Source organism: Muscardinus avellanarius (genome assembly GCF_963383645.1).
Source record: "Muscardinus avellanarius genome assembly, chromosome: 16".
In the NCBI taxonomy this organism is placed as follows: Eukaryota; Metazoa; Chordata; class Mammalia; order Rodentia; family Gliridae; genus Muscardinus; species Muscardinus avellanarius.
The window spans coordinates 16,609,892-16,625,303 of NC_137802.1; the positions used below are offsets into that span (position 1 = coordinate 16,609,892).

At 50.7% G+C, this 15,412-nt stretch overlaps 1 protein-coding gene across 3 annotated transcripts in view; it reads right to left on the minus strand.

Moving 5' to 3' along the window:
* The window catches only part of LOC308275080 (polyunsaturated fatty acid lipoxygenase ALOX12-like), a gene marked incomplete at both ends in the record, with an annotated part of 176,883 nt that overhangs the window by 5,241 nt on the left and 156,230 nt on the right, over positions 1–15,412 (minus strand). The window contains 8 exons of one of the 3 annotated variants that reach the window (XM_080713098.1): positions 6,534–6,743; positions 7,491–7,634; positions 8,880–9,040; positions 9,246–9,349; positions 9,459–9,581; positions 9,676–9,754; positions 10,639–10,837; positions 11,282–11,416. In XM_080713098.1, coding sequence (XP_080569224.1) covers positions 6,534–6,743; positions 7,491–7,634; positions 8,880–9,040; positions 9,246–9,349; positions 9,459–9,581; positions 9,676–9,754; positions 10,639–10,837; positions 11,282–11,416 — 1,155 coding nt within the window. Of the gene's footprint in view, positions 1–6,533; positions 6,744–7,490; positions 7,635–8,879; positions 9,041–9,245; positions 9,350–9,458; positions 9,582–9,675; positions 9,755–10,638; positions 10,838–11,281; positions 11,417–15,412 lie in introns of those variants that run through there. The other 2 variants (XM_080713099.1, XM_080713100.1) reach the window with 2 other exon arrangements.

Sequence of the window (15,412 nt, forward strand, 5' to 3'; positions counted from 1 at the left end):
GCTCTCCCTCCCAGGCCACTCGCCGCCTTTAGCTTCCTAGAGTTGGGCTTCAGATCCACACTGACATGTCACCATGTCAGTGAAAAAGCTTCAACATGTCACCACTCTGAGCTTGGCCCAGTTACTATTCCTCTAAAGCATGTCCCTGCAATCTCCTTGTCTGTCAACAGGGGGCAATAACAGGCTCTCTCAATGCAGGGAGCTGTGGTGACTTCGGTGATTATGCGAGTGGGGTCCTCCAGTAATAATAGGTGTTATCGTTCTCTTCGCTATTTTTACCTTGACTGTAGGCGTCCCTTATGAATTTATTTTATATTTCCTCTCATTTACATCCTCCAGGCTTAAAACTATCCCCTCCTTATCAAAGCTGCACCTCAGCAGGGTATGGTGGTGCACACTTGTAATCCCAGTACTTGGGAGGCTAAGACAGGAGGATTGCTGGTTTGCTGCCTGCCTCAGTATACTTAGGCCCTGTTTCAAAATAAGCCAGGCGTGGTGGCGCACGCTTGTAATCCCAGCATTTGGAAGGCTGAGACTGGAGGATCACGGTTCACGGACAGCCTCAGCTACTTAGTGAGGCCCTGTCTCAAAATAAAGAATAAAAAATAGGGCAGGGGATGTAGCTCGGAGGTAGAATGCCCAGGGTTCCATTCCCAGACACACACACACACACACACACACACACACACACACACACACACACCAGGCGTGGTGGCGCACGCTTGTAATCCCTGTGCTTGGGAGGTGGAGACAAGGAGGATCGTAGAGGTTCGAAGCCAGCCGTGCTGGCTTAAGAGACCCTGTTTCCAAATTTAAAAAAGTATAAAAATAGGTCTGGGAATGTAGCCCGGAGGTAGAAGAGCTTCCAGGAACCCCAGTACCACAAAAAAAAAAAAAAAAAAAAAAGAGCTAGGCATAGTGGTACAGGCCTGTAATTCTAAGACCTGGGAGGCTAAGAGAGGAGGATCTCAGGTTTGATGACAGCCTTACCAAGTAGTAAGATCTCATCAACCTAGTGAGACCATTACAAAAAATAAAAATAGAAGACGGGTGTGGTGGTCCACACTTGTAATCCCAGCATTTGGGAGGCTGGGACAGGAGGATCGCGGTTCAAGGCCAGCCTCAGCTACTTAGGCTCTTTGCAATTGAGTGAGATCCTGTTTCAAAATTAAAAAATGGGCTGGGGGTATAGCTCAAAGGTAGAATGCCCCTGGATTCCATTCCCAGTACCTCAAAAAACAAATAAAAATAAAATAGGGCTCAGAGTATGGCTAAGAGGTAGAATGCCCTAGGTTCGGTCATCTCCAGCACCACACATCCACATGAGATTCAGGCCATCCCTTGGTCGTGCCACTGTTGGCTTTCTTTGGGGACACTTTGGGCAGGTACTCTGAGGCAGAATCTAGAAGCTGTGTTGAGCTACCTGCTTGAAAAACAGCAGAGCATTTGCTGTCAAATCTGTCCCCACTCCCAGTTAGACAGTTAAGTCTCATCTCCATTTTCCTTTTTTTTTTTTGGTACTGAGGGTTGGATCCAGGGGCATTCTACCTCTGAGCCACACCTTTAGCCCTTTGCCCTTTTTATTTCAAAACCTGGTCTAAGTTGCTGGGGACCTGGCTTGTAATCCTCCTGTTTCAGCCTCCCTAGTACTAGGATTACAGGTGTGCTCCCCCACACCCAGCTCTTGCTTTTCCTGGGCTATTAAAAAAAGACCACCATGACTGCAGGTGTAGAGCTCTTGCCCAGGAACACAAGGCCATGGATTCACTCCCCAGCACTGCAAGAAAAAGCCACCAGCTCCTCACATCTGTTTCTTCATCTTAGATTATTTATCTTCCTTTTACCTAGTTAATGTGCGGGTTTCATCTAGTTTGGGTATTTATGTGAATTGTTGATGCTGGACACAGGAATGACCAAAGGAATCACCAAAGGATAACAAGCGTGCACCACCACGCCCGGCTCCTTTGGTCTTAAGCTATCAAAGCAGCTCACATTAGGCTGAACATTTTCAGAAAGTTCATGAAGTGGCTCAGTGTCACCAAAAGCCCGGAGTCCATGAGGAGAGAAGATACCTCAGGATGAACAACCCTTAATAATGCTGTTTGCAAGAACAATTGTTTTTTGTAGTAGTTAGTTTGCGTCATGCTATTATCCTTCAACAACCCTGTGATGTACATTCTGTTATCCTCATTTAAAGATGTAAACATGGCCAGGTGTGGTGGCGCATGCTTGTAATCCCCGCGCTTGGGAGGCTGAGACAGGAGGATCGCACAGGTTCAAAGCCAGCCTCAGCTACTTAGTGAGCCTCTCAGCAATTCAGTGAGACCCTGTTTCCAAATAAAATATAAAATAGGTCTGGGAGTATAGCCCGGAGGTAGAAAACCCCTGGGTTCCACCCCCAGTACCACCAAAAAAAGAAAAAAAATGCAGACATGAGCCAGGTATGGTGGTGCATGCCTGTACTCGAGAGGCTGAGACAGGAGGAGGATCTCAAGTTTAAAGCCAGCCTCAGCAACATAGTGAGACCCTATTTCCAAATAAAAAATAAAACAGGACTGGGGATGTAGCTCAAAGGTAGAATGCCCCTAGGTTCAGTCCCCAGCATCAAAAAAAAAAAAAAAAAAAAAAATGTGGCCGGGCGTGGTGGCGCACGCTTGTAATCCCCGCGTTTGGGGGGCGGAGACAGGAGGATCGCGCAGGTTCGAAGCCAGCCCCGCGCTCTGGCTTAGGAGACCCTGTTTCCAAATAAAAATGTAAAAATAGGTCTGGGAGTGTAGCCCGGAGGTAGAAGGGCTTCCAGGAACCCCAGTACCACCAAAAAAAAAAAAAAAAAAAAAAATGTGGACATTATTGGTAAGTACTAAGGCCAGGATTCAGACCAAGGTGGTCAAAATCTAGGGCATGCACAGGTGTCTCTTACGATGTTTGGGGCTTCGCCCTCCCTGTATCTCACAACCACCCAGCTGCTTGTCCTCAGAAGTCATCGCGGCGAGTGGGGACTGGATGGGGTTGAGCTAGAGACAGGGACCCTAAGGGCGAATTGAGGTTTCCCTCTTGAAGTTGAGCAGATGATGATGTAGGAGACCCGTAAGATGAGCAGAGTCCAAGATGCTGTTAATCAGACTGTTCTCCGTCATGTCTTTGTTTCTACAGGAGTGGCCTCAGGGCCTCAGAGCTGCTGGCCAGGCTTGGGTGCAGGTGGAGGTTCCCAGCTCCAACGCTCCTGTTACTCTCAGTACAAAGTGCTTATCTGCATGCCTTGCCAACACTCGGAGCTCCAGGTAGCCAAAACCAAACATCTCATTTTTGCTCCGAAACTAGCTTCATCTAACTGCTATTTCTGACAATTACTCTGGCTCCTAAGCTTGTATCACTTTTCTCCAAAGTGTCATCAAAATTTTGAGAAAGTGAGCCAGGTGGCGCACGCTTGTAATCCCAGTAGTTGGAAGGCTGAGATGGGAGGATTGCAGGTTCAAAGCCAGCCTCGGCAATGTAGCAAGGCTCCCAAAAACCTATTAAGACTCTGTTTCCAAATAAATAAAATTGGGCTGGGGGCCCAACTTGGAGGTAGAATGCCTCTAGGTTCAATCCCCAATACCAATATATATATATATATATATATTTTTTTTTTGAGAACTTTTTGTGGCATTCTATCTCTGGGATACAACACCAGCCCGATTTTATTTTTATTTTATTTTATTTTTATTTTTATTTATTTTATTTTTGCGGGTCTGGGGGTGGAACCCAGAGGCATTTGACTTCCAAGCTACACACCCCTGCCCTATTTTTTTTTTTTTTTTGAAGCAGGGTCTCACAAAGTTGCAGAGGGCCTCACTAAGTAGCTGAGGCTGGCCGTGAACAGTGTTCCTCCAGTGTCAACCTCCTGAATGCTGGGATTACAAGCGTGTGCCACCACACTCGGCTTTTATTTTATTTTGAAAGTCTTACTAAGTTGTGGAGGGCCTAAATTGCTAAGGTTGGCCTTGAACCTGTGACCCTCCTCTCAGCCTCCCAAGTACTGGGACTATAAGTGTACATACCACCACACTCGGTGAGAACATTTTTAAGCAAGCACAAGTCTATCTTGTCTTCTGCTTAGAAAAAGTACTAAATTTTAGACGGGTGTGGTGGCGCACGCTTGTAATCCCAGCATTTAGGAGGCTGAGACTGGAGGATCCGTTTGCGGACAGCCTCAGCTACTTAGTGAGGCCCTCTGCAACTTAGTGAGACCCTGTTTCAAAATAAAGAATAAAAAAAAAGGGCAGGGGTGTAGCTCAGAGGTCAAATGCCCCTGGGTTCCATCCCCAGATCCGCAAAAAATAAAATTAAATAAATAAATAAAAATAATAAAAAATAGGGCAGGGAGTATAGCTCGGAGGTCAGTTGCCCCTGGGTTTCATCCCCAGACCTGCCCCCCCAAAAAAAAAAGTACTAAATTTACTGTTTCATAAAATTCTAACTTTTTTTTTTTTTTTTTTTTTTACAGTACTAGGGATTGAACGCAGGTGCATTCTACCTCTGAGCTACATCCCCATCTTTATTTTTTATTCCTTATTTTGAAAGAGGGTCTCACTAAGTTGCAGAGGGCATCACTAAGTAGCAAAGGCTGGCGGCAAACCTGTGATCCTCCTGTCTCAGCCTCCCAAGTACTGGGATTACAAGTGTGCACCACCATGCCTGGCTTCATAAAATAATAGCATGTTTGATCAGTATAACACACCCTGTGTGTTTCTGGATGCCACAGAAGCTTGGACTTCTGACTTTTCTCTCTTGCTCCCAAATGTGCTGCAGTTTCTGCTGACTTTCTTCTTCTTCTTTTTTTTTTTCACGTGTCGGGATGGAACCCAGGGGCATTCGACCTCCGAGCTACAGCCCCTGCCCTATTTTTCCTTCCTTCCTTCCTTCTTCCCTTCCTTCTTTCCTTCCTTTGCGGGTCTAGGGATGGAACCCAGGGGCATTCGACCTCCGAGCTATACCCCCTGCCCTATATTTTTTATTCTTTTATTTTGAAACAGGGTCTCACTAAGTTGTGGAGGGCCTCACTAAGTAGCTGAGGCTGTCTGCAAACTGTGATCCTCTGGTCTCACCTCCTGAATGCTGGGATTACAAGCGTGCGCCACCACGCCCAGCTTCTGCTGACTTTCTTGACCTCGTCTTTGGCTTTTTTCCTTTCGTTCTGTTACCACCACACTAATGCATGTACTGTGGTTGTGTGCATCTGTGTGTGTTTGTTACTAGAGATTGAACTAGGGCAATTCTACCTCCAAGCTACACTGTCAGCCCTTTTTAGTTTGAAACAGGGTCTCGCTAAGTTCCTGAGACTAGCCTCAAACCTGCAATCCTCCTGCCTCAGCCTCCTAAGTACCAGGACTGCAGATAGATTCCCTGGCACTTAGCTGTAATGTACATCTTTATCTCCCTCACTCTCGGGCAGTCTAAACGGCCTTTTGGGCTTCTTGTGTTGCATTCTGTATCTAATTCTATTTAGCCAACTTCTCCTTCAGGGTGGAACAGTCTGCATCAGATCTATATACACTTCACATGTCTCTTGTGATTTCAAATAGTCTCAGACATTGTTCTCTAGTTGGTTTTTGTGAGCACCACTGGGTTTCCTGGCTAAATACTCCAAAGGTAAGAATAAGGCCTTTATATTACTCCAAAGTAGCAATAAGGCTTTTCATAACGATATTCCAGCTATACTGGAAGTCCATTGCTAGGCAGCTTAAGACCAAAGGAGCCAGGTGCGGTGGCGCATGTTTTTAATTCCAGTACTTATGCCAGGCGTGGTGGCGCACACTCATAATCCCAGCATTCGGGTGGCTGAGACCGGAAGATCACGGTTCGTGGACAGCCTCAGTACTTAGTGAGGCCCTCTGCAACTCAGTGAGATCCTGTTTCAAAAATAAAGAATAAAAAATAGCTGGGAGTGTAGCTAGGAGGTGGAATGCCCCTGGGTTCTATCCCCAGTACTGGAAAAAAAAAAATCTCAGTACTTGGGAGGCTGAGACAGGAGGATCATGCAGGTTTGAAGCCAGCCTCATCTACTTCGTAAGGCTCTTAGCAACTTAGTGAGACCCTGTTTCTAAATAAAATATAAAATAGGTCTGGGAGTGTAACTCAGTAGACAGATCTTTAAGTGTAGCTCAGAGGTTGACAGATAATCTTTAAGAATTTCAATGAGAGCCGGGCGTGGTGGCGCACGCTTGTAATCCCCACGCTTGGGAGGCGGAGACAGGAGGATCACGCTGGTTTGGAGCCAAGCCTTGCTGGCTTAAGAGACCCTGTTTCCAAATAAAAAAAATACAGGTCTGGGAGTGTAGCCCGGAGGTAGAAGGGCTTCCAGGAACTCCAGTACCACCAAAAAAAAAAAAAAAAAAACCAAAAAAACAAAACAAAACAAAAAGAATCTCAATGAGAAAATATTAAGTGACTCGATTACAAGCCTCAGGATTCTTTTTTTTTTTTTGCTGTTGCAGTGTCCTTTGAGCCAGAGAGATCAGGCTCATTTGGGACTGAGGGAGATAGGCCTGTACCTTGAAGATAGGGTGCAGTCCTGGGAGGCATCTCATGGTGGCGACAGCGATGACCTCGGCTACCAAGTGAGTGTTGAGCAAATGGTATTGGAGCTGGTGCAGTTGGAAATCTGAATTTCGGACCCAGGACTTGGCCAGGAGCCACACCAGTGGAGGATCTGAGGGCAGGAACAGTGTTGGGGTTGGGGAGCTGGGACTGGGAGGCTGAATCTGGGAGGAACAGAAATTGAATGTTTATTTATTCTCTGTCTGACGAGACTGGCATTCCTGGGGAAAGAGAGTTAACTAAGTGAGACTGTTGCCTTCCAGGGAGTTAGAATCTAATGGATTGAGAAGCCTTCCGCTCCTCCTCTCACTTGCCTTAGTGCGGCGACGGTCAGCTTGAATGCAGGAGACTGGAAGCAGGGAGTCCAGGGCAGAGAGCCCAGCAGTGGCTTGGGAGAAATGTGATGAGGGACGGAGCTCACGTGGAGCGAGCAGCAGAGGTGGGTGTGTGTGATTCCTGACAGTACTCATCACCTGACTGGTGGGAATAGTGAGGGAAGAGGGATTCCGGGGACATGTCCTCCTCGGAACCAGGGGACACTGAGATGAAGCAGTGATTCCCAGTGTGTGGTCCTGAGATAGTAGCAGCACATTACCTTGGGATGTGTAATAAATGGTCATTCTGGGGGCCCACTCCAGCATACTAAAATCACAACAGTCTGGTGGTGGCGCTGAGCACCGTGTTCTAACACGCACTCCTGGTGATTGAGAACTGCTGGGCACAGGGGAGAGTACCAGAGGCCAACATGACTCCTGGACAAGAACTCCCATTGGGTGAGTCAGGGAGACCTCACGTGAAGGTAGGCCTCAGTGAGGGTGAGGTTCTAGGGGCCAAGAGCCAAGGGATGGGGCGGTGGACAGAGGCTGGGGTGAGCAGACGGCATGCTGGGAGTGAGGTGCTCAGGCACCTACCTGTATGGCCATGGGCAGCAGCTTCCCACCCGGCTCCATCTTCAGCAGGACGAGGGGGGCAGCCAGGTGCTGCTGCTCTCCTCGGATCACATTGGCTGGGATTCCATCCAGCAGGATGAAGTCAGCTTCAAACAGAGACCCGTTCTGGAGGAAGGAGAGTATTTTTAGAGTTCCAAGTCTATCTCTAGAGGGCCAGGGTAAAGGGCAAGATGTTTGAGAATTTGCAGTCTTAGCATCATTATCAATCCCAGAGGCTTTCTGGCCAAATGAGAACGTCTGGTCCACATCCTCTCACCTGGGGAGAAGGGTACTGGGTAGTATGCCCAGGGGCATTCTACCTTCAAGCTACACCCCCAGCTCTATTTTTTTTTTTATTTTTTTTATTTTGAAACTGTCTCACTCAGTTGCTGAGGCTAGCCTCAAACCTGTGGTCCTCCCATCTCAATGTCCCAAGTCCTGGAATTCCAGGTGTGCCACCTGCCTGGCTCTAGCCCTCTCACTTTATTTTATTTTATTTATTTATTTTTTTGTAGGTCTGGGGATGGAACCCAGAGACATTTGACCTCCAAGCTACACCCCCTGCCCAATTTTTTATTCTTTATTTTGAAACAGGGTCTCACTGAGTTGCAGAGGGCTTCACTAAGTAGCTGAGGCTGTCCGCGAACCACAATCCTCCGGTCTCAGCCTCCCGAATGCTGGGATTACAAGCGTGCGCCACCACGCCCGGCTGCCCTCTCACTTTAACGTGAAGAAACAGACTAGGGCAGATGTCTTGTTTAGAGGATCTGAGTTCAGAACTAATTCCACTTGATCCATTTTGCATCCTAGGCATTAGGATTCTGTCCAAATGGCCAGACCCTTACCCTATCATCTGTAAAGGTCTGCTCTCCACTCTGGCTCCCATCAGCTCAGCAATCCCTCTTCTACTCCCCATATACAACTCCTCTGCCATGTATCCCCCAGAGCTTCCCCTGGTTACCAACCACACGTGTGCAGACATCCGGCAACAGCTCATCCTCATGTGCGCTTCATAAGTCCCAAGCCCAGCTCGCTCTTCCCAGAACCTCCTCCCCCAGTCTCCCCACTTGTTGGCAACTCTCTGCTTCTTTCTCTGCCCAGGAGCACTGATATCAGCCAGGAATGTCCTTGATCCTCCTAACATCTCTGGCCCCCTTCTGTGCCCTGGGGAGCCATCCTGTTTTCCTGATCATGCTAGGAGTTCCTTCGAGTTTCCCTCCTATATACTCTGTCATTTCCAGGTGTTTCTGGCCCAAGAATCTGCACCAAGGGACAACCCTGTTCCCTCTGACTTATCTTTGGTTTCTTATCTTCACCAGTTCTTCTCACTGTGCTACTAAGGAGAGAACCTTACCAGGTAGGAAGAAGTACCTGGAGTTCTTTCTCCAGCTGGGCCTGAAGCTCCTCCATCCCCACGGGCAGCACCAGCCTGCGGGGCAGAGAGGTGGCGCGTCTCAACAGCATGGGGTTGGCGCCATTGAGGAACTGGTAGCCAAAAAGCTCGTCATCCTTCCAGCAACGGTGAACCCTCTCTGCAGGTGGGAGGTGGGACAAGGAGGGAGGAGTTAGCTGCTGTCCCTCCCCTCTGGGCCACCCAGGGACACAGACTCCCTCCTGCAGCCCCTTCTAGTCACTGCGGAGGCCTGGGTGCAATCACCACGAAGTTGTGGGGATCCTGACGTGGTGGTGGGTCACCGAGAGGCAGCCAGGGGTTATGGAGACCTGGGGGTCACTGACCAGTGAGGGCGCTCTTCTGGCCCCAGAAGATCTGATCATAGTCTTCTAGGCGGTTCCAGGAGCCCAGGAGGGTGTAAACACGTTTGAGGACCATCTCCAGAGCCCTAGGACAGGGATTGAGGCCTGAGCCCCTGGTGACCCCTCAGGCCTTCACCACACCCCACTGGCTGTGGCTCTCCCGCCCCGTGACACTGAGCTCTGGCCTTTTCTTACCCTGCCTTCAGTGACCACTCAAAGTCCAGCCTCTTCTCCTCGTGGAACCTCATATTTGGAGGCAGGTTCTCCTTGCGGTCGGCTGCGATTGTTAGGGGCAGCCCTTCTTTCCAGGTGGCCCATCTGGAAGTGGGGAGCAAGCTTCAGGCTGGCTCTGAGGTGGGTGAGGACCTGAACGGGTCAGGGAGGGCGGGTGCTCGGAGGCTGGGGTGCTCACCGGTAGGTCTGCTGCCTCTCCTCCAGCTCCTGCTCGCGGTGTTGCTGGAAGACATCCAAGGAGTCCCCTGCCAGGCGGGCTGGGGAGACAGCAAGATTAGCCATGGACTTGGGTCGGTCTGCCTGCGCCTTTGCTTGCCTGGGCTCCCTTTTGCAGTTAGATGTGGTGTGTTCAGCCCTGCTCTGTTGCTTTGATTGATGGCTCTGCCACACTCCATCTAAGAGAAGTTATCCAGGGTTGGCAGTCTCTCATTCCCAGCTGTATTCACAGTTCAGCCCTAATCTCATCTTGCCTGGAGACAGAAATATGAGGTTTCCCACCTTTTCTTGTCCCTTATCTCATCTTCCCCTACCTGACCCTGTTTCAGTCATGTCTAAGGTGGGAAGAAGGTCGCCTTAATTAAGGTGAAAAGGTAATAACATCTTAGTCACCACAGGTCCACGCCTCTCTGCTGCCTCCTATTGATTTGCCGTATTTCTGCCTTTCCCCCTGCCTGACACGCTCCTGGTCCCTCCAGGAGCCGCTGGCCGCCCTTCCCTCACCCCACTGGACTTGCTTCTGCCCTTCCTGCCCGTCCTGCCTGCCTCAGCCCTCCACTCCCGCCGGTCCTTACCACCACCCCCGTTTGTGTCCTGTCATTTCTCCGTTCCCACAGTAAATATTTCAATATTTGCTTCTTTATCTATGGATGAGTCTTCACCCATGCATTTCCATCATTCGTTGTCCGCTGTCTTCTGCCTCCAGGCCTCCTTTCCTTGAGCCCGTCTCTCCCTGCCCTGGTCTATTCTGAGTCTGCTTCTGTTTTCCTTCATCGCCGCCATCTCCCTCCCTGCCCTTGCCTCTTGGAGCAGAGGATCCCCACATCTTTCCCTTCCTTTCGGGCCTCGCTCCAGCATCCTTTCTGGGTAAACCTGGGGACTCACAGCTGTTACTGCCCTGCCCCCGGCGCTGCCCTCCACTCACCGGTGCCCTCGGGCAGGCGCAGCGCCCGCTCGCCCCGCACCCAGCGGTAGCAGGGGAAGGCGGCCTCCGCGCCGTTGGGGCCCCGTACCGCCACGCGCTCGCAGAACCACGCGTCGTCCAGCAGCCAGTGCAGTTTGCGCAGCTCCACGAACCGCAGCGGCCCCAGGTCCTCGGGCGCGTCCAGCACCTGCTCCTCCTCCTGCGGGGCCGGATGGACACACTCAGCCGCTGCGCGCAGAGGCCTCCGGGCGGTGCTTTTGCGGGCCTGCCTCAGTTTACCCGACTTTCGAGCCTCCGGCGCCCTCCCCGCCCGGGTCGCGGCGGGCTGGAGCTGGAGGACGTGTGCACAGCGCGGGTGTGTTGACTTGAGCAGGGACGCACCGTCCTCTGCGCACCGTCAGCCTGCCGCCCGCGCCCAAAAGAGCTTCCCGTCCAACCAGCTGCGCAGCCCGCAGCTCCGGGCCCCTTGCAGAGGGGGCGTCGGCCAGGACTGGGGGGGAGGCGGGGAGGGCACAGGTCACCAGGGTTGCAGCCCCACCCCGGCCCTGGCCCTGGCCCTGACCCTGGCCCAGCAGTAGAGAGCTCTCTGGGGGCCACTACTGCCGGCTGAGCCTTCCACCCAGGGCCGACCCCGGGGGCCCACCTCGCCCCGTGCCGGCCGCAGCCGCAGCTCCAGCTCCGCCGCCCCGCGCTCCCCGACCAGCCGCAGCCGCAAGCGGTTGTGCGAGCCCGAGAAGAGCGTAGCTCCGGTGGCCACGCGGACGTGGTAGCGGCCCATGGCGGCACCCCCCCCCCCCACCAGCAGCGGTGGGGAGAGCCCCAAATGATTCCCAGACCGCCTAGGGATGCCAGCGCCTCAGGGCCAGCCTCAGGCCTTTAAAGAAGGGTCTGGGTCCCGCCCTCACAACCTCTAGGCACTCCCACGTCCCGCCCCGGACTAGCCCGAACCTGCCCGAACCTGCGAGCACGCCAAGCTGCAGAGCCGCCCAGCTGCAGAGCTGGCAGCAGGGAAGGGCCGCGCCCGCACGTAGGAGCCGAGCTGCGGGGTGAGGAGCTCTGGGCAGCAAGAGGCCAGAGGACGGTGCGGACTGGGCTGTAGCCCTCCAAACAGCCCGAAGCCAGGAGCCTCTGGGTCCCAGAGATCAAGCATGAGGACGCTTTGCAGGACTCCAGGTCTCCCCGCTGGGGAGGCTGAGTGGGGGCACCCAGGGATTCCCGCTACTAGATCCTGCACTGCCCCAAGTCCTCCACCCTGGGTCACTATTGCCTTAACCCTGACCTTCCATAAATGCCCAGGGTTAACCGGGCGTGGTGGTGCACACTTGTAATCCCCGCGCCTGGGAGGTGGAGACAGGAGGATCACGCAGGTTCGAAGTCAGCCGTGCTGGCTTAAGAGACCCTGTTTCCAAATAAAAATAATATAAAAAATAGGTCTGGGAGTGTAGCTCAGAGGTAGAAGGGTTTCCAGGAACCCCAGTACCCCCCCCCCCACACACACACATATATGCCCAGGGTTATCCTAGACCTCCTAGAACCTGAAGCGTAACAGCTCATGACTGGCTCCCCACTCACCTCCCTAGGCCTCCCCCTCCAGCCTCCCTCCATCCTCCTTAAACTTCTGGGCATTAGGATCCCAAGTACACCGAATACCACGGGCCAGTCACCTTGAGAGAGGCCTGAGGCCAGGCTTCTCCTATTGCCCAGCCTCGCTAGTGGGTGCAGAAATGTTCAGGACCCAGGAGTGCCAGTCTGCATGGCAGGGTACAGTGTAAAGTCACTTTAGGACCCTGCAGATTTGGGCAGTTCACAGGAACTCTGTCTTTTCCAGGTAAGTACAGCCCCTTGGCCCTTAATAGGAACTAGGATTTTATTCCCAAGCCCTCTTCTGGTCTTTCATGAGCTAATATATAAACACTAGAACAATGCCTGGCACACAACCCTCTAGGTATTAGCTGATATTATTTTATTATTTACAAATGAATGTCGGCATCATTTGTCCTAAAAATTCCACTGCCATTCCTACCACATCCCGCTTCCCTGTGTCTCCACACATCCTCCCTCTCCCTGGGGGTGGTACCGCCCACCCCTGTCTTTTCCTTTCCTCTTCTTTCTTTCTTTCTTTCTTTCTCTTTCTTTCTTTCTTTCTTACTTACTTACTTACTTACTTTCTTACTTTCTGTGGTACTGGAGATTGAACCCAGGAACGTTCTACCTTTGAGTTATACCCCAAGCCCTATTTTATTTTATTTTTATTTTGAAAAAGGGTCTCATTAAGTTGCTGAGGGCCTTCTAAATTGCTGAGGCTGGCTTCCAACTTGTGAGACTCTGTTTCAGCCTCCCAGTACTGGGATTACAGGCTTTGTACCACCATGCCTGGCTTTCTTTTCCCTTTTTAAGCACATGTATCATGTTGAGAGGATATATTTAAAATATTTTTTATTGTACTGGGGATCAAACCTGGGGCCGCACACTTGCCATGGAAGCTCTTTACTATTAGCTACCTCACACACACACTTCAGGGAGAATATATTTAAGAACAAAGCCTCTCAGCTGGGCATGGTGGCACATACCTGTAATCCCAGTACTTGGGAGGCTGAGATGGGAGGGTCACAGGTTCAAAGCCAGCCCTGGAAACTTAGCAAAGCTCTCACTAATCACTAACCTAATGAGACCCTATTTCTGAATAAGAATAAGAGATAAAACCGGGCTGGGGTGTAACTCAGAGGTAGAAGGCCCCTGGGTTCAATCCATAGTACCAAAAAAAAAAAAAAATGTGGAGGATCTGAGGATGTGGCTCAGAGATAGAGCATCCAAGGCCCAATACCAGCATATATGTGTCTGTCTGCCTCTGTGTGTGTGTGTCTGTCTGTCTGTATCGCGCACATGCCACAAACAAAAGAAAAAAAAAAAAGGAAAAGGAAAAAAAAATTAGGTGTGGAGAGATACCCTATCTAAAGATTTATATTTTCTCTGCAAGGTTGTTGGCAAGGGCTGTTTTCCCAAGGAGCTCGAGGGCCATTTCTGAAATATAAGGAGAGTGGAGAGAGTTTCAGTAGACTGAGAGAAATACGAATCTGGGGGTGGTGGTGCATCCCGGGAGTCCCAGCGACTTGGAAGGCTGAGGTGGGATAAGCTCTTGAGGCTAAGAATTCTGGGCCAACCTGGGAACCCTAGCAAGACTCCATCTTGAAAGTAGTGGGAGGGAGGAGGGGGAACAAAGAAATAAGAGACAGACTCCCAGGCCCAGTTCCCACTCATGTTTCCTCTAAGCCTCTTTGCTTCCTTGTTCAGGAGCTGCCTGTACTCTACTTCTCTATAAGGAGATTCGAGGTTCAACCTGGTCCCTTCCTCCAGCCCCCACTGCTAATCTTTGCTCCTCAGGACCCAGCAGCCATTCCTCAGGGTGTGTGTGTGTGTGTGCGCGCGTGCGTGCGTGCGCGCGCGCGCACGCTGGAGATTGAATCCAGAGACATTCTACCTCCAAGCTGCACCGCAGCCCTATTTTGTTTTTGGAACAGGGTCTCACTAAGTTGCTTAGGGTCTTGCTAAGTTGATACGGCTGTCCTCAAACCTCTGATTCTCCTTCTCAGCCTCCCAAGCACTGGAATTACAGGCATGCATACATCACCATGCTCTCAGTCGGGTTTCTCTTGCTCAGGACCTGGCTTCTTCTGTTTTTTTTTTTTTTTTGAGTTGCAGAGGGCCTCACTAAGTAGCTGAGGCTGTCCGCGAACCGTGATCCTCTGGTCTCAGCCTCCTGAATGCTGGGATTACAAGCGTGCGCCACCACATCCAGCTCTGCTGTTGTCCTAGAGACACCTCAGTGAAAGGACAGGTGAGCTCTGGGGTCCAGCAGGGGCTCAGGGAGCAAAGGCTGCGTCCTATAGCACCTCTCCCTCTGTCATCTCTAGGTGCCTGTGTTTGCCTTGTTGTCCACGCTGGTTTCTAGAGCATCTTTACATCTTGCCCATTGCTGCTGATTGGTTTGTTCCAACGCCAGGCTGAGCCGTATTTGACAGCTGTCATTCACCCTAGACTGCATCTGTGGCCGAATTTTACTGAAGGTCTGCTCGGCTGGGCACTGGGATGGGGTAAAAGAGGCACCAGCTTTGAGTGCAGCATTTAAGGCTCACCGTAAAAAACCCCTCAGGATTCAAGATAGGTAATATTTCTTTTTGTGTGTGTGGTACTGGGGATGGAACCCAGGGGCCCTCTACCTCCAGGCTACACTTCCAGACCTATTTTTTATATTTTTTTTATTTGGAAACAGGGTCTCTTAACCCAGCTGAGGCTGGCTTCGAACCTGCGCGATCCTCCTGTCTCCACCTCCCAAGCACGGGGATTGCAAGCGTGCACCACCACGCCCGGCTAAGATAGGTAATATTTCAATGGAATATTTTAAAAGTCAAAATTAATGCAAAGTATCCACAATGAACAAACTATCAATTTTATTTTATTTATTTTTTATTTTTTATTTTTTTTTGGTGGTACTGGGGTTCCTGGAAGCCCTTCTACCTCCGGGCTACGCTCCCAGACCTATTTTATATTTTTGAAACAGGGTCTCTTACGCCAGCGCGGCTGGCCTCGAACCTGCGCGATCCTCCTGTCTCCGCCTCCCAAGCGTGGGGATTACAAGCGTGCGCCACCACGCCCGGCCAAACTATCAATTTTAGAACAAAGGATTCATTATAAGATTTGATATGATCTATTTGTATTCTTTTTTTTTTTTTTTAATCTTTTATTTTTTTTTTCTCTTTCTTTTTTTTTTTTTAAT